The 26,344-nt window shown below is 39.3% G+C and overlaps 1 protein-coding gene across 1 annotated transcript in view; it reads right to left on the bottom strand.

Annotated features, from left to right (window-relative positions):
* AGPAT4 (1-acylglycerol-3-phosphate O-acyltransferase 4) overlaps positions 1-26,344 on the bottom strand; it is a 73,424-nt gene that overhangs the window by 14,766 nt on the left and 32,314 nt on the right. The window contains exons 3-7 of the mRNA XM_030447510.1: positions 18,492-18,661; positions 10,467-10,628; positions 8,293-8,446; positions 2,244-2,346; positions 112-187 (exon numbers count right to left, since the gene is read on the bottom strand). Of these exons, the coding sequence (XP_030303370.1) occupies positions 112-187; positions 2,244-2,346; positions 8,293-8,446; positions 10,467-10,628; positions 18,492-18,661 (665 nt within the window). The remainder of the gene's footprint in view (positions 1-111; positions 188-2,243; positions 2,347-8,292; positions 8,447-10,466; positions 10,629-18,491; positions 18,662-26,344) is intronic.

The following is a 26,344-nucleotide window of genomic DNA, read 5'->3' on the forward strand; positions in this document are numbered from 1 at the left end:
CCCCAGGCCCCCAAACAGGACCACTACACATGCTCACAGTACAGGTCTATTAGCAGTATAAATAACTGGACACCAGTGTTTCCCAAGTGCTGTCTAGGCAAAAAAACCAACCTTTTCTTGATACAGTTTGTGAAGCCAGGTAGAACATTCCTGCTCATCTTCTGGGACTTCCTCTAGTGGAATCCGCCTGCCAATCGTTAGAAAAAGAAATTGAAGAACATTTAAAAAGTTGGTTCTCATGAACAGCATTGACTTTCTACAGGCAGATTATTCATCTGCAGGAGACTCCATACATTTACTGATTTTTTTTAGTTTGTGGTTATGGCTCCCAGGATCAGTAAAGCACTGTTTGCTTTCAGAGCCACCTTCAGCTTTTAGATTAATCTGAAATTCCAAAATTTTGATTTCTGAAATAGTAATGAATTATGTTTGAGCTAACTGAAGCCACTTTCTAGATAAAGTTTGCAATTTTCTGTTTCCAAACAAAGGCTTTGAATTAACTAGTTACTCCTCCTTTGGAATTCAAAGCTGTATTTAATCAACTAGGCATAACAGAGGAAAAAAAATCCCTTTCTGCCTTATACCTAGGGTAAAGCACTTCAGTATTTCTCAGGTTCCTATATTTACAGTTCCTGTAATTTTTGTTACATGTGTCTTCATTTCCAGAAAAATGTCTCTTACCACTGAAAAACCCTCTCAGCAAAACAAAATTTATATCACATTTTGGTCAATAATCCTGCCACAGAAAAATATAATCCCTTCTTCATTTAGGTATGCTAAAAGCAATATTTAATAGTTCTACATTTTTCAATATAGTATATATTTTAACTGTCTTCAGCACAGAGGAGAGGATTTTTCACAGTCAGGACACTCCTGTCTGCAGTTATTAAATTAAGAAGTGTGACACGACTGTTTTGCTCCTTTATTTAAGAAGGTCAAAAGATGACAAACATCAGAAGTCAAGACAATTTAAGCGAAAACAAACAAACACACCCAAATTTTACAAACTTCTACCAAGTGCAATACCCACAGCACTTCAACAGGCAGATATGGAGGATTTTGAAGAATATCTGTGATGATCCCCAGTTAATTGCCAAAAGAAGTTATGCCATGAATTCTTCCCTTCCTGTATGAGCTCTTCAGGAAGCTCAGAAGAACTAGGAGGGCAAACACTAGCCCAAGTCATGAAAGCAATTCCCATGCTCTACCAGACTGACCTGCAGCAGGTGAGAGAGGGGTAAATGAAGACACAGCAAGATGCACACCAACACACTGTTGGAGGAATGGCCCACACAGGTAGGGCCAAATGGCTCCTCCATGAACAGCCAGCCAGGCCACAACCAACACCCAACACAAGGCCACTGGGATCCAAGTAGAAATGCAAACTCATGTTCCATCCATGAGGAAAGAATGGAATGTTTCTTTTTACCCATGGGGCTCAACAGTTCTGAAGAAAACACATTTTAACCATGCAGGGAGGGGGATGTAAGACAAAAAGGTTGCCCTAATCTACTTCATCTCAGCATCCAAGATAAACCAATTGGACCAGCCAATTACAGCTGTAATGAAGTTATGATGAACTCATGATCACCTGCAGAATTGTTTCTGGGCTCCTGTGCTCCATGCCTAAATCATTACATACCCTGAGTGCCTGCAGCATGGGGTAGTACTTGTCCTGATAACAAGACCCTTGGAAATGTCCCCTTCTCAGTAAGATTTTAGGGAAGCAATTAGGGCATTCGTGACTTCTAGAAACACTAATGGGAAAATAATTCTGTATTATTAAATAACTCCCCTCTTGGTAAGGAGGGAGCAGCAGCCAAACACATCAACAGTTCCACCAAACAGACACAGGAACAGTCATGAGCCTGGCCTCCACTTAAGTGGGAACTATTGTGCCTGAGATGTGTAAAGCCACTCCATTTGAACACTTAGTAGATGTCTCGTATTTTGGCAGAGTGAAAAGCAGTCCCACTGCTGCTGCTGAGAGACATAAATGAGTAAAAAAATAACAACAAAACAGTCCTGTGGAGCTTTATAGAGTTCACACATAGTGATAGTCACAGAACTTTAAAAGAAACCTTTCCCACCCCAAATAAGTTTTTAACTGTACTTCTGTGAAGCCATGTTGGTAGAGATTCACTTTCTGCTACTTACTTGAAAATATTTCCTTACTTGTGCAATTGTGCCTGCAAGTACACATATCTGCATGCCTAAAAGCAATTCAAATATAGATTACTTGCCTTACATACAAATCTGCGTGATATTTCTTTCCATTTAGAACTCCCAGCAGTGTTGGATTCTCATTATTTCTGAAATTGAGGGTAGAATCATAGACTGCAGAAACTACAAGAACAGAAACAGGTTGTGATTAGTGTAGTAATGGAAATAAATGGAAATAAATCACTCTTTCTGAGAAAAAAGCATATTTAAATATGAATTCAACAGCAATAGCACCACAGTTTGAGCTGACAACAAGGTTGAGATGAAAATGGAATATGCAACATGCAGGTTTTAAGAAGCCAAATAGTCACTGACCATTTCAGGAATTGCATCAATAGAACAGAAGGGTCTGATCTCCAACCTTGTCTCCTTCACCATCAGGTGCAGAATATTGGGAACACATCACAGTTTCTGACAGTTATATACCTACAACATCCTAGGAGTCAAATGATTCAAAAACTATGAAAACTGCAAATGACATAACTCCCCTCTAGATGTGTGTAAGTAACAAGGCTGGTACACACTTTAAAAACAATAAACAATAATATACTGTGTCACTAAGAACAGGTAAAGTGTGTGTGAGACACATCCTACAGAAAGAGGGCTTAATGCAACTGTGAATCTCTTGGGTTCAAAACAACCTTCCCCTCATGTCCAGTATTTGGTAACTGAGGAACTTGCTAGAAGGCAAAGGCAGAGACAGAATAAAATAGACCATGTCCTGTGTGAGCTCAGCTGCTGTGAGGAATGTAACATCCAAATTCCACAGAACAAAACTGCAACCAAACTTTCAGCCTCAAATAGTTTCTGCAGTCTAGGACTGCACAGCAGCAGTGAAAGTATTTGTAAAGGTCATTTGTAGTTAGGACAGCATTAATAAGCAATTTTTACAGAAAAAGTGTTCACTGTTTTAAACTACATCAAGTGTTTCAAGTGAGTTTATTTGGAAACACTTAGAGACACTATTTTCCTGGTATCAGAAAATTGCCAGAAAGCAATTAACTTTGCTGCCACTGAAACCAACTGTTCATAGTGGTATGAATTCTAAGATCAATGCCAGCAACAAAATCTTTAATTTTTTTTGTCACAAAAGTGATTACCATGGACTTCATAGGTGTAGGTTGTGGCATTTTAGGTTTTCTGCTCTGGAGTTTTGCAATAACAAACTCTGTGATTAACCTTTATTATCAGAGTTCTCCACCCACCTAAGAAAGCCATTCCTTAACCAGAATAGATTTGCTTTTGAAGCCTCTCTAGCTAGAAGAAATACAGATGGTCACAACATTCAGCCCCCAGAAACTCACCACAACATTTGTTATTGCAAAACAGAATTCATAGAGCAGAACAACCACCCTGGCTTTAGTGCTGCAATGAAATACTGAAAACAGAGGCAAAGATCCTGTCCCAGCATAGACTGTATCCCTCATTAACAGTTCTGTTCTCTTCTACTACAGTTGGGTTTTTGGCCCAAACTCAAATCTACAACACATAAGCCAAAATCTACTTTAAGCACACTACATTCCCTATATAATATAAGTAGGAAAATACTTTCTTGAATAAATTACATACCCCAATTTTAAAGTTTCTTAATGTAGAAGGATCTTACTAGCCTATTCTAATTTACTAATCAAATGTAATTGAAGGAAGAGCTCCATTTCTTTTATACAAGGTAAACTTCTTAGCTTATTTGGTAGTAAGATATTATTTTAACAACAATACATATTCAGTAAAGGAAAGTATGATGTACACAGCACTTGTTCTTTTGTCTTTCAGAAGACACCTGTGTTTGACACTTGATACAAAATGCATGCATCTTTAGACACACTAGAAAATGCTTCTGTTCTGAAAAAAGTTCTGAGGTCAGGAACATCTTTACATGTTTCCTTTGCTCCAGGGAAAAAATATCCCGTTCCAGTCTGGAACTGGTCTGTAGCGTGATATTCAGGCCAGTCCTTTTTAATATCACACTAAAATCTCTTGATGTGAAGCAGTTCCAAATCCAAGACAATGATAGCATATACAGGAGTAGGAAGACCTCTGTTTTTCCAGATATAAAATAACTAAAGACTTAAGCTTTTCTACTTGGAAAGAACAGGAAAAGTAAAACTAGAAGCCTCGAAGAAAAAGGCTGCATGAAATTAAAATTTGCCAGAGAGCTTCCACAGCCAAAACAGTACTAGTGTGTTGTGGGACACACCAAAATTCTTTTCCATTACATGTATAGTTCCTAGCTAAATATAAAACTGGATACCTCGTTACTTTCTCATCCAAAAGGTGAAGAGTCTAGAAATTTCACATTCTAAACCAAGCAAAAAAATAACTCCACAGTATCTTGAAAATATTGTAACTGTCTCAGACTAATTTAGGCAGCATTTGAGAAGCTTTTCTTCAATTGTGAAATAAGACATTTTCTCAAAAGAACTTATCTTAAGACATCTTTTTTCATTAAAAACCAAAAAAACAATTCAGTATTTGGAAGCCTTTTCAAAGGCTCCAAAGAGACCATAACTGAAAACAATTGAAAACAATTTTTTTCCAGATTAATTCTATTTTCTGAGCAAAAAAGGCTAGGGTTTTTTGTTTTCTAACCTCTCTCCAGCTTTTTGTAAGAACTTTAACTTTCGGTTTCTTCTACAGCATTCTGACAGAGAGCTACGTACTCAAGAATTTTACATTTAATTTCTTAATTTCAACCTAATAAATTTTAGGACTACATTTCTGGAGATGATTTTTCTTATTTCATCTGTCCTCTTGAATATGATGCATTATTTTGTGGACACGGTGGATTATACCACAATGATCATCTGACAAATAAACCTACAGGCAATGAGTACACCTAAATAAAGTTTCACCAGTATGAAGCACACAATGATCTGAAGTGAAAACTGTGAAGGGGAGGGTAAGAGACAGTGGAATTCACTGCCCTGCTGGTATGACAGCTACCCTGACAAAAGCATTAATTTAAACATCTCATTGCTCTGATCATCATGTAGAAAAATCACTCCTCCACTCAAAGTTGGTAGCTTGCTCTGGAGTATGACCAGGAGCCTCACTAAACACTGAAAAAACCTTCCAGGACTGAAGTCCAGCTCAGGGGAAAAAAAGTAACTGCAGAACCCCCAAACATTATCACATTGAACTCCATGAGACCATCACCCTGTAATTAATTCTCGTGTGTTTCCTCTAGGATAGTTCCCTGAGTGTACAACTGAGTGAAAAGTTTAACAGCTTAGAGTAACCTACAATCCATCACAAGGCACCTTTTTAAATACAAGTCTTAACTGAATAAGAGCAGCTGAAAGCAACAGCCTCATACACAGCCAGGCAATAAAAGTAACAGTTAAATATATCTTTTGTAACATTTATGGCATTTATTTTTACTGGATGACTGTTTTGGAAACAGACCTGTGTTTTCATTTGTTTCCGTGAAGAGTACAGGTAGCAAACTCTACAACTTAGCTTTTTATTAAGACAGCGAACAGCTTCTGGAAATAAAATTCCTAGAGAATGTGTCTATCACACTGGTAGAGATGTTCACCAATAACAATATCAGAACAAGTTAAAAAATATTAAAAACCCTCCTTCAAGAAACTTCAAACTATGTGCAGGGCTCTGAATTTGTGATAGTCACTGCAGCAAAAAGAATTCCATTATTGCTTATGAAGGAAATGAGTTAGGAGGAAAGGTTCTTTACTTGTGATTTTATGTGAAAGACATTTTTATCCAAATATATCTGCTTATGCTGACAAATATAAAACTCACTGCTATGGGGGTAATTTGACAGAATTCAACAGCCACAGCAACACTCTATTCTATAGCAGTACAGCCTCAGACAGGTTGAATCCCACCCATGTAAGAAAGGAGGAAGGAAGACCAGAGGAAAAAGAAACACTGACCTGTGTATACCCAGCTTGGAACTAGATCCAAACACTGGGGTTGCCTTCACTGCTATGCCAAGCTGCAGCTATCTCCCCTAGCAAGGAACTCCAGCCAGGCCAACAGCCCATTGTGGAAGAGCAGAAAGTGTTTTAGCCTAAGTGGCAGGGCCCAAAATGGGCTCAGGCAGCTCAGCACCAGTCTCTCATTTTCAGAGACGAGCAGGGATACTCCACAGCAGACTTAGCCACTGAAATGGATGTGAATCATGTCACAAGACAGACAGGTCAGCATGCAAGAATCATTCTTGGAGATCATTAGAGAGATCACTGAACTGAAGCTATCAACAACATCTCTACATGCTGCCATTGCTTCTTCAGAAGACAGTAGCAATTCAGCAGTCACAATGATCTGTTTGGAACAAGTAATCTGAGAGTCTAATAGAGGGTACAGTCACCTCAGGGGCCACATCATAAAGCTGAGCATAAAATGAGACTCAGGGAATTTACAGTAAACAAGTCAAATAGTACCACTTACCAATATAAATATTCAAAACTTTAAAAACACACAAATTACAACTATCCATGAGAAATATTGACTGGATGCTTCTTCTTCAACACTCACAGGGAAGTATTATCTTCAAATAAGCCTTACTCTGGTTGATCCAGCAAGTTATAACTTCTGGACTGAGGTATAGTAACATACGCTTCCCTAAGTAATTGAGCAATCTGTCTTCTTTCTCTGAAAACATTCCAAACATTTAGGCTCTTAAAAAGGATTACTGTAGTGTATTGTGTGAATGCTGAGAAATTTTCATAAATGTCACTTACTTACCCTAAAATTGTTGTCTTTTGAAACATTTTCCCACAAATGAGCTACTTGTCCACACTTATACCATGTTTTACTTGCTTTGCACAAAGCAGTGAAATGAATAAAATCACCACCAAAACAACCTGTCCCTGATTCCCCAGCTCAGGGCACTGGAGGTCACAGAGTTTTGACTCAGCTCGTCTTCAGTGTCTCAAGTCTACCTCCCCCTGTTCTCAGCAAAACAGTTGCCCTTACTCCAAAGGAAAGGTTAAACTGTGCCCTTAGGAGAGCTGCTGGATGCTGCACATAACTTACCCTTTCTTCATGCACCAGAAAAGATCCAAGCTATGCTATCCATTCTGGGGGTGGGAAGTTGTGGATGCCTGACAAGCTAGAGCAGTGATTTCATCTACCTGACTTGCAGGAGGATACATAGAAGAAACATGACAGATAGCAAGACAGCTGACTGCAAAGCTTTTTTTCACAGCAGCTATCCCAGATACGCCACATGAAAATATGTCTTCAAAGACAAAAGAAGTTTTGACATTAACTTCAGTCAACCTAGCACATTTTATTCTAAACCACTATCCACTCTGTCTTTCTTACATAATGGCCTCCTAACAGCACACAAACCTAACAAACCCCAAAGATACCACAGCACTGTGGCAACTTAGCACTCTCTTTCCTTCGTCCTTGAAGTACACAGCAGAAGACTTCAATGGATTGTATTAATGAAAGAAAATCACTTCAAAGGCATGCATGCCATCTTTAAAGTTGGCACGAGCAAGTAAACAGAAATAATCAGGGGGTGGAGAGTTCATCACAACATTAATGAAGAAAACCTCATGTTCTGTAATGCAGAAATAATTTATTTATAAATTTTGCCTACATGTATCTTCAGTCGAAGTGTAGTCCCCTTCCCCTGCTCCACAAAGAAACTCTAAAGAGTACATCTATACAGAAATCTAAAGCAGAATTTTTATTTTAAAACAATGTTATCTGAAAAAGCTATTTACCACAAGGAAATACTTGAGACACACTGCCTCAGATTCTCTAGTGAGGTATTTGCTTATTTGGAATAGGATTGCTTAGTTAGGCATTAATAAAGAAATGTTATCTGTTGGCAAAAGGTACCCAACATGCAAATTGAGATACCCAAATATAGACTCACAGTACCAGTAAACAAAACAAAGAATAACCATGTTGCCCCAAGACTTTATTAGTAAAACCTAATTTTAATTTTCACAGGCTAGTAGAAGAAAGGTCAGAAAGGATCCCAGGGCTTTTCTGCTAGAAAATGCTACAGGGAAAAGAAGAGCATGGTAAAGTGACAGCAGTTAGGTGAAAAAACCATTTAGCATTGCTCCTTGTGACTTTCCTTACCTACATTTCTCAAACACTGCACGGTGACAGCAAATCCTTTTGTTCGTGGCAGTAGGTGATACTTGAGCTTGGGCAGGCCTTTATCTTCAGCTACCTGCATGCTAATCTGGTGCTTCTGTTCTGTGAACCTTGTGCCCTCGCAATGAATCAGGAACTAAAACCAAGACAAAACTACAATTAGACAGTAGTTCAGGTCTTCCACATCTGTCTGACCAGAGGCTTCTCTAGTTGCCATCAGCATAGCAAAACACTGCTGGCAGGGACAGGTATAACCAGGTATACATTTAGGTAACTTAATTGCCCTGGAGTGAAACAAACAAATAAAAACCACCAAACAAAAAAAGCCAAAACCAAACCCTCAGAATTGCACCCACCCATCCAACTTGCCATCCTCTGGCCTTTAGGCTTTAACATCTGCTACTTGCTATCATGACTAGATTTCCCGAATGGGTTACTCCATCACTAACAAGATGCTAGAAAACACTCAAAACATATCTCCTGTTGCAAATCTCTTACTGATGGTGAGGTGTTCAAGTGTCATGGTATCTAAAATTTGTTAAGTGCCTAACACGTTTCTAGGAAGTGCTTCAGTGCTCAAGCTTGCTTTCCTCACTCAAACCCACTTGCTTTCACTATGGCATGAGGACCACTGACAACTGCAAACAGTAATTTCTATGCCAATGACTGAGCTGATAACAGATGTAAAGCAGTCGGTGCACAATAAATGAAAGCCTCATCCCTTTGTGAGCTATAGAGCTGAAGTGCTCAGACATGACCAATTACAATTTTGCCATTGGCAGGCAGGAGAGAGCAGACATCTTTGGAGATACACTGCTTGCTCATCTGCTTTCTGTCAAGTCTGAATGCAAACTACCACATCAGAAGGAACTGTCAAATTGCACAAGCTAAGTACTCATAACCCACAGCAAAGATTTAGCTGACAGAGACTGAAGAAAACTAGCTAAGCAGCCAGCTTCAGTTCCAGCTCATCTAAGAGCACTTTTACTTTTACAGAAGCTGATGACAAATTCCTTTTAACCCCCTTAAACAGGCTTTGTTTTTCTTCTTTCCAAGGTGCAATTGCTGTATGTCTTGACCATACAAAGGCAAATTAAAACTCTACACTGCAATAATCCCAGTACATCTTACTACAGGTACATTTATATACAGCAGTATATAAAGGATGCTGGTGGTTTATGCTCACCCAGGAGTTACGAAGTTGTACAGAAAGGCATGCAACACCTTTCAAGAGTCACAGAGCACAGACAAATCCCTGTGAGAGAGACTGGAACTAGAAATCAAAAATAGTGCTGTTAGCTAGACAGCCTTCTGCCTTCAAGTCTTTTAATTGTTATCCAAGCACAGAACTTAGTTTTGATTGCTTAACCCTCATTTAAATCCACTATAATTAAAAGAAAGAAAAAAAAAAGCTTTGTTTCAAAGAATGAGAGATACAGCATACACATCTTCAGCAGCATGTGAAGTAGATTTTTGTGATTACTGAGAAGAGAAAACAAATCAAAGGCTTTTTATTCCCAGACTTGGAATTGCCAGGCAGGTTTGATATTAAAAAATAATGGTGATGCAAAAAGTAACTGAAAAGTGACACTAATCCTCTCCCTGTATGACAGCTGTTGGACAGCTGATGGACCCAGGGGCTACTTCCCTCACTAGGTACTTATCTGTAGTTTACACTTCAACTGGACTTAGCACCTTCACAGGAATGGCAGAATCACAGGCAAATGGAAGGAGAAAATATTAATATGAACTCAGCAATTAGTGAGAAGGTAGCTTAGTTAAAGAATACAGCCAATATGTTTCCATACAATGCTGTCACATGTAGGTCTTACACTTTCATGAACCCCTGTGTGTCTACCCATCTCTAGCTTCTATATTTAGAGGACCAAAGGTTTACTGAATGGATCAGAGTAGAGGTATTTTTGCAATGACATCCACAGGGTTCCATACCAAAGAGGAAGAAAACAGACAAGACAATTACATGGAAAATCCAAAAGATAATTTAATTCTTAGAGAATACTCTCCTGATACTGCCAGAAAGCTCCTGAATCAAAATTCTCAGGAGTAACCTGGTGACTACCACATACTGGTTTTGCCCTTCATCTCTCCCAAGCACTACAGCACTTCACAATCCACTTGTCTGAGCTGTCACTCACCCAAAAGTTTTCAGGGTAGTCCCGGAGATTCAGCAACTTCTGCATGACTGTTTTCCGATCTTCTTCCCACTTCCGCTTGCAGAAGACAATCTCTAGGAAATACCACATCCAGCCAATGATGGGCATGTAGGAGAGCTCCTTCTTTGCGAGCACTTTGGAACTCTAGAAGAAAGAGTCAAAGAGAGTAAATCAGTTACATGGCTTCAGAGTTCTCTCTGGATATTACACATGCACAGTTAGACACTGATGTACTGATTCATATCAACCAGTTACCATTTTAACACCAGTGTAAGATGAATACATATTCATATATATATATATATGTACACATATATATGTGTGTGTTTGCATGTCCATCTATCCTACTCAAAACCTGAAACCCAAACCACAGATCAGACTCCTTCAAAGACTGAGGAATCCATGAAAAAGACTCAAACCACAAACCCCAAAATTAATTGAAGCAGACCTTGGATAGTAGCATCTCAAATTCCTTCAAGGTATCTTGCAACTATACTTCTCAAAGCTGGGACACCTCATCATGACTTAAAACTCCTCTGAATGAGAAGCAGTGATTGCTGCACACCAATATACTGATACATACACATGGTTTATCAACAGAAGAAACCTTAAACAACACTAGAAACAACAGCAGCAATAAAAATACTTGATTTGTGTTTAGGTTTGTTTATGGAAGGGCAGAAATACTTATACTAGCAAATTTATCTTCAAAGCATGCTTCTGGGGTGAAAAGAAAAAAAAAAAGTACTGTTCCTGTTGCACATCAACAAGTGGTTTGTCCAGATCAATCTTCCACAAGAAGCCTATCAGTAAGTTTCAAATTTCAATTTCTGGTCCAGAATTTAATTCCATTATCATCTCAGACTGCCATCCCTTTGGCCAGGAGAACTGATTCCACTTGCTCCTTCAGCAAGCTCACGCTAGTGAGCTGTCTTACGATTCACATCGTTATTTAATGAATAAAATGGCACATGTGTGTGTGTATAAAGAAATTGTTGCTTCGGTATTTCCTGAAAAAGTGATCTTAGAGGATAACTGGAGCAATTACAGTCCAGTTTCTATCTGTGATATCATGAGGTATCCCATCAAATTGCTCTGCTGATGGCTTCCAGTACATTCAATTTGACTAGTAGGCAATATTTACTGGTAGAAATTGCCATTAACAGAAATTACTAGCTTTTTTTTTTTTGTTAACCATTCATTTTGTTACTGAGGGAAGAGACTTGACCTAATTCTTTATCTCCGCTCATTTCTCTCATCTGCACTTCGTCCTTGAGAGGGAAATACCTTAAATAATTAAGCTATCTAAAAGCTTATGAGTGGAAGGCAAGTGCACATCACATAGCTTCACTAGCAACCATTACACAGAAATAGAGAAGAATATACACAGAAATAGACAATATGAGATGTTTCAGTTTTTAAGAAAGCCACGTCTGTCAAATCATTTAACACTTTATTACAAAGTGCTTCCTCTTTATTTTATCCTCAAATTTAAGAATTTCAGTGACAGGCCCAAAATCAGACTTCAACTTCATCCTTCCCACAAGAAGCAGATACAGCATTTGACACACTTTTTGCCATTTCAGTTTCAAGCCATGTTGCACAGTAGTCCCTAATGCATGGCACCAGCAATGCTGACCCCTGCCTCCTCTTCCAGTTCCCTAAACCAGACCAAGGAAACAGGCACTCTTTCTACCTCTTTCCTTAGCTCTTTTTTTTCCCCAAAAAACTAATGTTTTTCCTTTTCTCTGTTATACAAGTAATATTCTTATTTCCCACATAAATGTCCTAGTATACATCTTTAAAAGCCTCCAAAGAGCATTTTTTTGATGTTGTAGGTCATGAGCCCAGACCAGTTCATCCCCTACTCTTCCACTCCTCTGCCCTGTACATGCCTGAGGAAGACAGCAGAGTTAAGGCCTTGACTCAAGAAAATCCAACCCTTGGGGCACTACTGCTTGCCTCTGCCACAACCAGGGCAGCATTCAGACACAGTCTAGAGCAAGACACTGCAAAATGAGGCAAATAGCAATAGTGTCACCTCCCAAAAACAGAAAAACCTATGCTCTTAAATTTTATTTGCTGTGAGCGTTCATAACTGAGTGGTCATAAGACCAGAAGACAAATATCAGTGTGCTCTGCATGGGGTGTAGAAGGCCTCCAGAGCACATGGCCAGAAAAGAAATCCAATATTCCTCCCTCACAGACTTTAAAAGATAGAATCCTAATCCAAAAAGCAAGATGAAGTAACTATTTCACCACAGCTATTTTCTAATGTTTTGCATATTTTAAAAAGCATGAGTTAAGTGTCAGAAGAGAAGTTGCCATCATTATCTTTTCCCCTTGTGGACCTGAGAAATTATGTTGAGAGCTTGGGTGTCACACAGTACAGGTACAACCAAAAAGGCAGAACAGATGTTTGAATTCCATGTCTGTGATTCTGTGAATTCTTCAGGGCACATCCTTACTCATTTTCCGTTCTGACACATTTTTAAAAATTAAAAGTGTTTTTTTCAGACGTGAATGTATGACTCTTTAGATGCACATAAAAAGAAACTAAGTGACTTTACACTATTTTGTGCACCCCATCTGTCCTAGCAGTAAGAAGGAAAACTTATGACACAGAACTAATTAGGGAAAAGAAAACTTCAGTGCCCCTGTACTCAGTGCTGGTGAGGCCACACCTCGAGTACTGTGTCCAGTTCTGGGCCCCTCAGTTCAGGAAGGATATTGAGGTCCTGGAGCAGGTCCAAAGGAGGGCAACCAGGCTGGTGAAGAGACTCGAGCACAGGCCCTATGAGGAGAGGCTGAGAGAGCTGGGGTTGTTCAGCCTAAAGAAGAGGAGGCTCAGGGGAGACCTCATCACTCTCTACAACTCCCTGAAAGGAGGGTGTAGCTGGGTGGGGGTTGGTCTCTTTTCCCAGACGACTTTCAACCAGACAAGAGGGCAGGGTCTTAAGTTGTGCCAGGGGAAGTTTAGGTTAGATATTAGAAAGAATTTCTTTACAGAGAGAGTGATCAAGCATCAGAATGGGCTGCCCAGAGAAGTAGTGGATTCTCTGTCCCTGGAGATATTTAAAAAGAGACTGGATGTGGCACTCAGTGCCATGGTCTAGCAACCGCAACGGTGGTTCAAGGGTTGGACTTGATGATCTCTGAGGTCCCTTCCAACCCAGCCAATTCTATGATTCTATGATTATATGATTATACTGGCAAGACTTCTCTCATATGGGAGGGATGCACCAGGCCTACCCTCAGTAGCTAGCTACCATCTCTCTTACAATAACTGGAGCTACAATCTATTCTGTTTCAGTCATGTACCCAAGCACAGCTCCTGTATAAATACCTGAGGGGAAAAACACAGCTCTTTAGCTGAATTTGGACACGGATCTTTCCTCTATCAACCTGCTTTGATAAGTAGGTGACAGTCAAGTCTAACCTTGAAATCCAGCTTGTTCAACAGAATGATATTTAATTAAAGAGTGCTGATTTATTCCCGGTAAGCCATCTTCTATAAGGCAGTCAAATGTTTTTGGTGCTCAGAACCATGTAATTCTAACAGTCATTTAATGAAATTATGGCTGGATGGGGACTATTTTTCTACAGAAATAGTATTTTAATCCAGGTTAATTTATTTTGGCCAAGCTTATTCAGATGGAAACATACATGAAGTTCTCCTTTTGTGAATGACTGTACTAAGATCACATTAAAACCATTATTTTTACAAGCTTACTTTAGATGCATTTGCACAACTATGCTGTCATAGAAAGAAAATCTTGATTTCTATGCTCACTGCCCGTTATTCAACACCTCTTGATCACAGAATGCAACAACACAAAATCAACCACCAAGCTGAAGATGTCTAATAAAATTTGTTATACAATTTCAAGACAAATTCACTGCAGTTGCAAGCTATTAGCAGCAGCAATTTGCTTCCTAAGCTACATGTTCTCCAGGCTGCCCTCAGCACTGACATACTTTTGATGATTCTGTTTGCTCTATTTTTTAAATATCATACTTTCTGGGACATCACAATATGAACACGTATTTCTTTAGACCTTCAAAGCCATCATTCCAGAAATTTAGTTAGGCTCCAAATTTCTAGTGCTTCATATTGAATAAAAGTTTTCCATTTTGAAAGGCAACATGGCAACACTGTAAAGAAAGTATGCCCAAGTGTATGCTAAGATGCTCTGTTAAATACAAATAATCAAGTAGTTTTGGCTGTCTACATGAACAATTACACAATTTCTCTTAATACACTAAACTGTACAGTACACAACTGTATTAATTAATACACCAAAATGTACAAAAGAATGTGTTCACACAACTATCAGTCCTCTACAATAACCTAGAAAAGTCTCTTCTCAAGCCTCTATTCAAGGCCATGCTCAGTTTTTCCAATAACAAACTTCAACATACACAACTTTCAAATAGAATTGGTGTTTCCTGTCATATGGAATGGATATTTAGGGATAAAAATTATTAAAATGTGATTAGCAATTTTTAAAATGAGAAACTTAAGGCAATATAGTTAACAACTAGTTTTTCGTAATGGTTTCCTGGTTTGTCTACCTTATCAGGAATAAGCAAGTACAGCCTCTTTTGGAAATACACATATTCTGATGCCAATATGAGTCACTAAGAGTAATATTTATGTTTTACAGGGGTAGAAAAACCACTTTGCAGCCTAAGACACCAGAAGATCATTCAGTAAATGAGTAGGCTTAGTTTTAAAGAACAGACAATTTTTACTAATACGAATGTCTTTCTTTGTGTGAGAAGGAGGGTTCCTAAAACTACTAAAAAGGGTAATTTTATCACTGTTTGGTCAGATCAACCAACGTAGAACAGTACAGTGAATCTGGCAGGAAACATATAAATGTGCTTTTGGTCTAAGTCATGAAAAACACCCCCCTCCTCAGAACATGCCTGTCCTAATTTCAAGTTCTGATGTCCAGTGGGTCTGTTCTCAAAGAGATGATTAGCACACACCTTGAAGAAACCAAATGCTACTGATGTGTTTAAATGCTGATACAGCAGCTAAGCTGTCCCCATCAGAAGAAGCTAAGTCCAGGACCAGAATGCCACAGGCAGGAAAAGGGAAGGGCACAGCACAATGCAGGGACCTGTCACCAAGATCACAGCTCTATTTACACAACAGAACAGCACACAGACACTGGGAGTCAGCATCTTCCCCAGCCACTGCACCAGCATGGGGTAGAAAAGCAGAACACCCAACACACCTATCAGTTACCCTGGCTCAAGACCATACTAACAGCCCTCCCTTTTATTAGAAAACACTGGTGTGGACAGAGCTCTGTCTTGTTGGGGCTATGATGCTTCCTACAGAAAGACAAGCTGGCAGATCAACTTCTCCTTCCCTCCCTTTCTCCTTCTTGCAGTCACCTCTGTGTCAGGACTGACTGACACCTCTGATTGTGTCACCTCTGAATCAGGACTCAGCTGCCCTCATGGACATCCATGCTGGCCACAGCAGCATGATGCTGACTCAGCATCTAGCACCCCTATATTCCCTCCCTCCTGCACACACCACTGAGGTCTGGCAGCACACAAAGGCAGTACATGTGGTTGATGGGTCTCGGGGTCCTAAAACAAAACAGGAAGATTGCTTCCAAAAAATGCTGGCAAGTGAAATACATATATAAGTGTTTAATAGTTGGGGCGGAATACTTGTTTGCTTGAAATCTCTACAGTCAGTAGAAGTCATCTAGTTTTTGTGAAGTTTACCTCCTTCTTCTAGCTTCCAGCAACAAGCATGATTTGGTATGATGAAAAATTAAGAGCAAAAAGGAAAGAAAGGATGGCATATGCAAGACTTCCTTTTCAGCAGCAGTGGAGATGAGATCAACCCAATAAAATACTGGTAGATACCTAACGTTTGCACAGAAACTTCATAGAGTACAAAATTAAATGGCAATAAACGTAAAATGCCACCAGCTCACAAAGTCCCTGATTCACAAAAAACTGGAAGCTGGGACAGCACTTAGAAATCTCTCTGAATGCCTTTTTCCTGTAACTGCTTTTCCCAAACATCACCAGTCAGCACAATGGTTCTTACATTTCTATTTGTGCTGCCACACCAAAACCTGAAGCTTTGCACACTGGAAACTCATATAAGGCAGCACAAAGTCAAACCAAGCTACAACCCCATCTCTACACATACCTGTGCTGCCCCAAGCCAAGTACCTGTATGACAGTACAGACAATCCAATCAGGAAACTGATTCTGTGTCATTGTCAATTTTTTTTAAATGTATTTTAAGATGAGCCTCAACTGGCTGCCCCAGCAGGGAAATACACTCATTTGCTGTGTAAAGACATCTATGCAAATGAGAGCATATGGGAACTACTTCTTCCTTAGTTTCTGGGGAGTAAAATCACAGTACACTACAAAGGACTGGAATTGTTTAAATAAATAAATAACAGCAGCTTGTAAAAGAATTCTAAGATTAGCAAAAATACAAACTGAGTAATAATTATAAGCATCTAAAAAAAAAGGAAAAAATATTTTCAGTCAGTTCAACAGTTACGCTTCTACATAGTGGTTTTCTTACACATAGAGAACAGTATAAAAAACTTATAAACACAATCATGACTACCTTGAGAAACTATTAAAAAAAAAATTATCAAAGCTAACAAGATCCAACCCAACCACAGAGCACCAAGGCAAAACATCAGTTTTTTTACCTTATAGGCCCCTATTAATTTGTAGAGAAATAATAGCTTAATTTTCTGTGACTGTTTTCTGAAGCAGCAACTAACCCTCTAAAACACAGCTTTATTTAGAAAACTGCAGCCATTAGGTTTATAAAATTCGGTGGATTATACTAAAGCCCCACTCTATAATGAGCACAGAGAAGGGAGAATATTTTTGACATGTACATCTCCCAGCCAGGAGAAGGTTTTCCTACATCTTCTGCTCACTCATAGCTATCCTCCAGCTCTGTACTCAAGTCCTAGACATGACAGTAAAATTGTTCCTCAGTAATCAGAAGTCTATAGCTGTTCCAGTAATATGCAGGGTCTGTGCTGCTTAGCTTCACCTTCCTTCAGTTGTAAGGCTCATTTTTTTGTTGTTTGGTTTGGGGTTTTTTTAAACAGACTGTCATTATTATAATTTGAAAGTGACTGGAGTGGTAGATAAATGTCCAGAAAATGCTAAGAGTCCAACAGAAAGGCCACAAAAAGTCATGAATTTACACAATACAAAGTCAGGACTTTTGACACAGGCCAGTAGCAAAACTAGAAGATGATGCTGCAGAATACTGCCAAGTGAGGTATCAGTCTGCTTGCTTAGAAGGAAGGAACTCTCATGTAACTCCCTTTTAGGTAAAGAACATAGTCACCACTATAGAACTAAGTCAGACTTGCTTAGGATGGGGGTCTTGCATCATCCACATGAACTGACAGGGGAAACAAAAAAAAAATTGTACATGTACTCCTACCCTAATGCAATGGTATATTTAAGTATGACTAACTCATTCCTCCCCCATTTCTTACTAGCTACACCGTAGTACTTGCTTTCATTTGACAAGGCAGCTCTTTCATTCTAAAAGACAAGAGACTACATCATTCAAACCCTAGTTATGGATTTGTAATACTACACTGGAGGAAGCAAACAAATTTTATAATTTACTGGCAAAGAATAATAGAACACCTCATCTTCCTCTAGCATAAGAAGCCATAATAGTTACCTAGCAAGCACATAGAGAGAATGAACTGTAATGACTTCCACAGGTTAGAAAAAAAATATCTCCTTCACCAGCTTTAGCTGCAATACTTTTAAAATCACTGTGAATGCCCAAGCAATACCTGTCTCAGTATTCCACGTACTTGCACTGCATTGTTTTAAGTTCACCACTTTAAGTCTAGACAGTGGCTGAATGAACTGCAAGCACATACCTGTTAATTTTCAAAACCACAAAGAATTCGTTCCACATTCCACATTCAAGAAGAGAAAGTTGAAAGGCTACACAAAACTCACCCCCAAGACCCCAAATCTTTCACAAAAGTTCCAACCACAGAGAAAGTCGATTTCAAAGTTGTGATTAAGGATTACAATAGCATTCTCCTTCCCATACTTGTGGTAACTCTCTGGGTCAGTGTAGAGGGTGCAATCGGTACCTGACCACCATTCCAGCAACATCACCATCTCTGGAATAAAGAACAAGAAATATATGAATGTATGTTGCATATGCAAAGCAACAAATTAGTAACATGTTGACAAGCAGCAGCCAGCTCAACAGTGCATGGCAAAGGAAAGGTTGCAATGCTGAAATGCTGAACATAAACCACACAGTCACAAATCTTGGCACAGCAAGGTGGGGGGACAAGTGAGAGAGGAAAATAAGGAAACTGCACGAAAAGAGGAACAAAAATTTTTCACAGTGATATTAAGAAAAAGGAGTTTCATTTCTCTGAAAACTAACAATTCAATGCTACAAATTATTTCATCAAAAGACATGCAATACTAGCATTTGTGGCTTACAATAGTACAAAACTGTATGAGGAACAATCTTGTAGGAGAAACAAGCACACCTATTCCTGCTGCATATAGGTACTCATTCTCCTGCTCTATTATATATAGACCAGAAAGCAGTTTGGACAAGACACCTGGAACCAGATCTGTTAAAAGCACACCTAATGCATCATCATATTAACTTGTCAGAAGTTAACAGTCACATGCTCTGCTACAGCAGATACACTTGACAAGGGTGTATCAGTCACCTGAAGCAAAGATAATGGCTCAAACTGGATGAAGAACATCCATCCCCAGACCAAAGACAAGGTGGGTGGCTGGCAAAGTGAACAGAACTAAGAGTAGTTACCTCCTTGAGCAACCCATGTTCTAATGAGAGCTGTGTTTTAAGACAGAAAAAAGGAAGAGTCAAGGGACACATTTGTTTCCTGTTAAAAATATCACAAATCTTCTGCAAACAAAGGACTAATGTGAGGGGTCATTCTTTGCTAAGTGAAACATATCTCCTTCTCAGAGTATATCTGTGCCATATGAAAATACTGCTGGATAAGACAGCTGAGGTGCTCTCCTGGCTTCAGGCAAACCACAGATTCAGCTCAAGGAAGATCAAAACCAAGCCAGCCTTTGAAACACTTCTGAAATCCTTTCAATTTAGGCCCCCTACTGGTCTCAACAAGTGACCAAAACCAGCTAGGAACAAGTGGTCTGCACAGTCATCATTAGCAAAATTAATTGCATGAAGCTTTTGGATGGCATTGTGCTGTAGTCTGGAGAACAGGCATAAGTGACATGGATGAATTTTCCTCTAATAGTGCTTGATAGACAATCATCTATTCAAATAAAATTACTTTAAAATGATAAAACAATGCTTATGGTATAGAGAAATTACTCATTTTTCAGTTCCCCTGCTTATTTCTAACCAGGGCAGGAGCTGTTGTGGCAGGAGTACATAGTATTCAATACATACTATTATGCATCAAAACAAGTCAGAGATGTAGAGGGAGACCTAAACTGAGCAATTATTTCACTGATTGGAAACTGCTTTTCCAATGAAAACTAAGGATCTTAAAATACATGCTGAGCAGAGAATGGGTTGAGAGCAATCCTGAAGAGAAAGACCTGTGAGGTGGTGGCTGATGAGAAGCTCCAGATGAGCAAGCAATGAGCACTGGCATCCCAGAAAACCAATTGTATCCTGGACTGTATCAAAAGTAGTGTGATCAGCAGGTTGAGGGAGAAGATTCTGCCCCTCTACTCTACTCTGATGAGACCCCAATCTGGAGTACTGTGTCCAGCTCCGGATTCCTACGCACAGGAAAGAAATGGACCTGTTGGAGTGAGTCCAGAGGGGAGCCATGAGAATGATCAGATGGATGGAATACCTCTCTTGTGAAGAATGGCTGAGAGTGTTGGGGTTGCTCAGTCATGGTTTAATGCTGGGCTGGCAATTAACTGAATGACAGATGCTCTCTATTCATTCCCCTCCCTGATAAAGAAAGGAGAGAGAATAAAGGAGAGAGACTTACATGTTGGAAACTAAACTACACAGCTTTAATGAAACAGTAGTGATAAAAAGGTAAAATTATTTAATATGTACAAATAAACAAACAAATGATCCACTTTTTTCCTCCTTCTCCCCCAGTAATCCTCACATCACCACCAAGGCTGCAGGGCAGCCCTGGGAAAGTCCAGGCAGGACTCCTGGAGTCAGCAGCAGCTGGGATCTGGAGGCAGGAACACACAGATTCAGGCTGGCACAGATCAGGACCACAGGCAGAGGAATGGATGGAATCCTCCCAGGATGCCAAAGCAAACAGGGACAGGTGAAGAAGGGGAAGCAGGAAGGCTTTTGACCCTCGTGATCCCTCAAGTTTATACCAAGTATGATGCATATGGGATGGAGTACTCCATTTGGTCAATTTTGGTCACTGACCTTGTCCACTCCTCCCTAAAGGAGGGTTGCTGATGAGATACAGATGTGGCTTGGCTGCACTTCCAGATTTCCCCTGCTAAGTGGCCTTGTGACACACATTCACAATTTTACATATTTCCAGGGGCATATTTTGTATTAGATTTTAATTGGAAATAAAACCCCTCCACTCCCTAAAACACAGTAAAACTGCATAAGAGAGGGAAAATAACCCACACTGTAATTTGCAAACCTTTGTAGAAGCTACAGTTATATCCTTGGGCAGACCACAATCACAGAAAAAAATGGATGTCAATGATAGGATTAATTTGTCTTTTGCTTAACTAGGAACCCAGCTAAGAAGAAATGACTGCCAGATGGCATTGTCTGATTTTTAACCTCTACTGCCTAAAACAAGCAGGTAGAGAACATGAATGTGAGGCACCCTTGAAGGAAAAGCCAACTTTACCTAAGGGGAAAAAAAAACAACTTCAAAGCCATTCCACTTCACAGAATCATAGAATCAAAGAATGGTTAGTGCTAGAAGGGACCTTAAAGATCATCAAGATCCAACCCTCCTGCCTGGGCAAGGACACTTCCCACTAGAGCAGGTTCCACAAGTGCATTTTTTTATTTTGTCTTTTTCTAAGGAATTTGATTAATACATCATGAATCACATTTATACAGGTGTGCTACATGAATAGAGCTCTTCAGTTACATATTTTCAGTCACAAATACCTTCAAAAAAAACACAGACAAAAATATTTCTCTACATGGTTTGATTCTTCAGGCTTCACATGAGTAGAATTTTTATTTGAATAAACACTGCAGAAGTAGGTTCCTCTTTCTCACCTCACATGCCCATTTGTCACTAACATGCTCAGGCAATCGCTGCAGAAACACAAAGCAGACACTGAGTGTTTTTTGTATTAAGATACAATCAATACCATCTGATAGGCCTTAAGTTCCTAACATGTTTCTTTCCCTCATCTTCCCTACTCTCTTTCCCCATCTTCCCAGCCTCCTTTCTCTTTGTGGTTCTCAAGCAATGATTAGTAGTGTCAACTTGTACTACCCTGGCATTGTGCTTCCATCTTATTCCACAACCAGACACAGAAATTCATGAGCCAGAAACTCGTGGTGGCTCAGCAGCACAAGGTCACTGATGCACTCTCAGTCACACTGTAGATGATCAGTTCATGTTTCCTCCTCTTTGTACACCGGTCAGACTGTATAACTAAAAATCAGTTTGTACAGGGGAAGGAAAGAATCTCTTGCTCCCAATCAGAGAGATTTTCCAAGATTTCTAAGGCTTTGCCCCAGCCCCTTTAAAGATGTTTGAACATCACAACTGAGCTGGTAAATTCATTCACCCCTGTCTTGGAGGTTCCTACCTTGACAAGTGGTAGGGAGAAAACATGCTTTCAAATGCCTAATACAGATGCACCTCCAAGGCTGGCCTGACATATAACTAGTTATGTGAAAAACATTTAGGAGAAGGGAAACACACACAGAGTTTACTGAGACTTGTTACTTTCCACCTCAAAGTTTTGCAAGAATGAGTAATTTAAAAAGTTAACACTGTTCTATAGAAGTTGTGAGTAATTCCTTCAGGCAACTGTTCTTGATAAGCCACAGAAACATTTGCTTACAAGATTACACAAAAATAGCTATTTCCAAATGGAAATGAAAGCATACTTATGTATTGACTCAGTAAGTACAATAATTTGAAGATCTCAAGGAAGTATGTAACCTGTTTGAAGAGCAACAGAACTGTTTCCCTTTATGACATTCTTAATTTTCTTTAACCTATGTAACAAGGTAACACTAAGAGAATCCAGAAAATTCTTATTGGAATAAAGCATAGTAAACCCTCCAATATAAATAAAAAGTTGTGACCAACCATTTGAAAGACCAGACAAGGGTGAATGTCTGTATTATAAGAGCTGTGAACACAGCAGAAAAAACTTGGAAAGCATTACCAAATAAATAAACGTAAATGTAAGGCTAAAGACAAATTGACAGATAGAATAGTCCAGTGTATATAGTTATATATAGTTACAGTTACAGTAATAACTTACTACCCTTCCAGATTTTCAGGCTACACCTAGTAGGTGCACCTCCTGAACATTTTCCAAGGAACAAATTAAGTTTACAGGTAACTAAGAAAAACAAGTCTGTTATCTGCTCTGGACCACTCAAAAGCCCTCTGTGTACCACAGACAGGGTTAAATCCCTGAATGATACTTCCTATATTAACTGCAAAGCTGCCCCGCAGGTTTTCAAAACACTTCCAAGTATTGGTGACCACACAGCTTCCTTACAGAGGCTAGTCTAGTTCTTTTCTGCATGAGCTACAACTAATTATGAGGAAAACTTGTTCTGCTATAAGATTTCACTGACTAGGTACACAGAACAATTGGAGTTCAGAGATGAAACACTGGAGCTCAGAGATGGAACATTATTTTTTAAAAATAACTTTATAAAAAAGCATATGTGTATTTACTGCAAGGGACACAAAAAAAATTTCTTGGTGTAACAAAAAAAAAAAAGCAAACCAAAAAACAAACAGCAAGTCAAGCAATGCCTTCCTCCTTTCCCCAAGATAAGGAGGAGGTCATTTATGGTAAAGATCCTGGTCTTCAACCTCTAGGAAAATGCATAAACCTAATGGCTTAAAAAGCAGAGAAAAGCAAAATCCAGCCCCCACTTGCCTCAGCACCACTACTCATCTCCTGCCTCATTATTTACCCTAGTTGGTGATACAATTACTGTTATCTTTGGACTTCCTTTTCACCTCCTTTACAGCTGTTTTGCAGCAGAAATGGGAAGACTGATGAAGGGAAAATCATGCACACAAATTTAAAAATAAAACCTATCTTTATTGGCTGCAGGTCTGCTTTTAGAGATTTTTGCCCAGTCCCCATGGGAGATCCTTTAAGCAACTCCCTTGAATAACACTACAATGAATTACATGCTGTGCTTTTAGGGATAGAAATCACCAACAGAGAGGAAGGCACAAATGATGACTCTCAATTTCCCACATATCACGGTGAGTTACTGCATGTGCTTTAAGGGAAAAGATAAACACAACTCATCCCGCTCACATATTTATTCTGCAAGACTCATTTATTTCAGCATTTGCTTGAAGAAAAGTATTTTAATGTACTTATTTTCACCAATCTTACATTCAAAGACAATGTGCTGCTTTTGCCACAAATGACTGAGCAGCATATCTTGTGTCCAGCAAAGGAATTAATACCAAAAAAAAGTGAAACAAAACGTGCAGCTTGGCAAGTTTATGACATCAAGATTTGCTTTGTTCAGGCATGAAACAAGGCAGCTGCATCTCTTCCAGATGTGTTTTCTTGTTGCCCAAAACACCAGGGGCTTTCTCCTGGTGTGCACAGGAGCACCACCACAGAGGAAATGTGTAGTAAAGGAAAAATGGTTACAATGCATTCGCTGCAAGTCACCATGCAAAAGGAATCATAGAATCATAGAATTGGGTGGGTTGGAAGGGACCTCAGAGATCATCGAGTCCAACCCTTGAACCACCATTGTAGTTGCTAGACCATGGCACTGAGTGCCACATCCAGTCTCTTTTTAAAGATCTCCAGGGATGGAGGATCCACTACTTCCCTGAGCAGCCCATTCCAATGTCTGATCACCCTCTCAGTAAAGAAATTCTTTCTAATATCTAACCTAAACTTCCCCTGGCACAACTTAAGACCATGCCCTCTTGTCTTGTTGAAAGTCTGGCAAAGGAGACCAACCCCCACCTGGCTACACCCTCCTTTCAGGGAGTTGTAGAGAACACCAGTCTTGTTTCAACACTTTGTTTTAATCAACTTCCTATATAAACACACCCTGAAAATAATTTTTTCTTTGTATATGCTTGGCCGACTTGCAGGTTTTATTATTTTTAAGACTGCACATGTTTAATTTAAGAAATACTGTCGTGACTTTTATCTGCTTTGAGTAAACCTTTCCACTGTTAGGAATGATACATTATGACCATTAGGTTCATAATAAAGACCTCAACCAACGTTCAGTTTTTCATGGGACTTAGCTAGCAGCAGGAGGGAGATGACATCCTGAAACAAAGTCCAAAAACTACAAACTCCACCTAGCAAGAGAAGTCCAAGAAGTTTTTGGAAAAAATTACTCATTTTCTTACAAAGGAAGGTTTTCTGAGAGGAGGAAACAACATATACACAGCATATGTGTGCCCAGAGCACACACCATTTTCTGTGGTTGGTCATACAAATGACTTCTGCCTCCTCTCTAAGAAAGCTTACTCTGTAATATACTAAGATCAGTCAGAAGATAGCTGGAAAGGATGATAATGAAGTTATGGTTTCTGTCACCGGTGTGACAGAATGCCTTCAACTAACATCAATGTTCCAGTTACAATTGTCTGACTTTCTCTGCCCTGTATCCCTTCTCTCCCCAAATTCACAGGTACCAACCCTTCTTCTCACAGGCTTAATGGATTAATAAATAAATTAACCATCCATTAAATGGATTAATAAATAAATTAACCTTCAATCAATCGCTCTCAGTCTGAATTTAAGATGAATATTGCAATTTCTCTTTTAAGCTTGAAGAAGTGTTTCTGCATGCAAATCCATTCCGGTTTTCCAAGTGTATCAACTGGTCTAATAATAATCAACACTTTCACTGCAAATCACTTACAATTTCTGTTTTTCTTAATTCTATCCAAACTCCCTTCGTCCAATCAGAAAACATAATCCCAAACAGTAAAAACCAAACACTTCAGCCTCCTGTTATCCATGCAGTCAGGCACTGTCACAGTTCTTCATGATGACTAAAAAACAGCACATCACCCAAGCAACCCCAACTGCTCCCAAGAAAAGCAGGTGGGGCCTCAGATGTCAGTACTGATTTAACATCACTAACATGCTCTTCTACTGTGCACAAACTTTGGCTATTTTAAGCAACCAGTATCATTCCCAATCTCAACTGCTATTTATATGCAACTATTTCTAAAGTAAATCTGAATTCCAAAATGAAGGTTTGTACCCTATACATCACCATACTGAAGTTCAGCATAACTTTCTGTAATACATTCTGCTGAGGTGGCCTCTAAGGACACAGAAGACATTCTGGAGAAGCATTCTCAAGAGCTGTTTTGCCCCAACTGCTACACGACATCTGTACTAGGAAGCAGCTTTCCTAAATGAGAAATGCACAGGAGTATCAGGAAAAGTTTTGTTCTGTCCTTACAAAAAGAAAGTATCTTAACACAGCAAGAAGTAGCCAAGGTCAGGTTTCCGTGAATATTAAATTATGCTTTTTATTAAATTATTCAATATTTGTTGTACACAAACCAGAAATCCAGTACATTTATCTGTAATACCCCTGACAGGCTTATGAGGTAAGTGCTGGGTCAGAAAACATGAAAAAAAAATGGTGTGAAACAACT

Source organism: Calypte anna, chromosome 3 (assembly GCF_003957555.1).
Source record: "Calypte anna isolate BGI_N300 chromosome 3, bCalAnn1_v1.p, whole genome shotgun sequence".
Taxonomy (NCBI): Eukaryota; Metazoa; Chordata; class Aves; order Apodiformes; family Trochilidae; genus Calypte; species Calypte anna.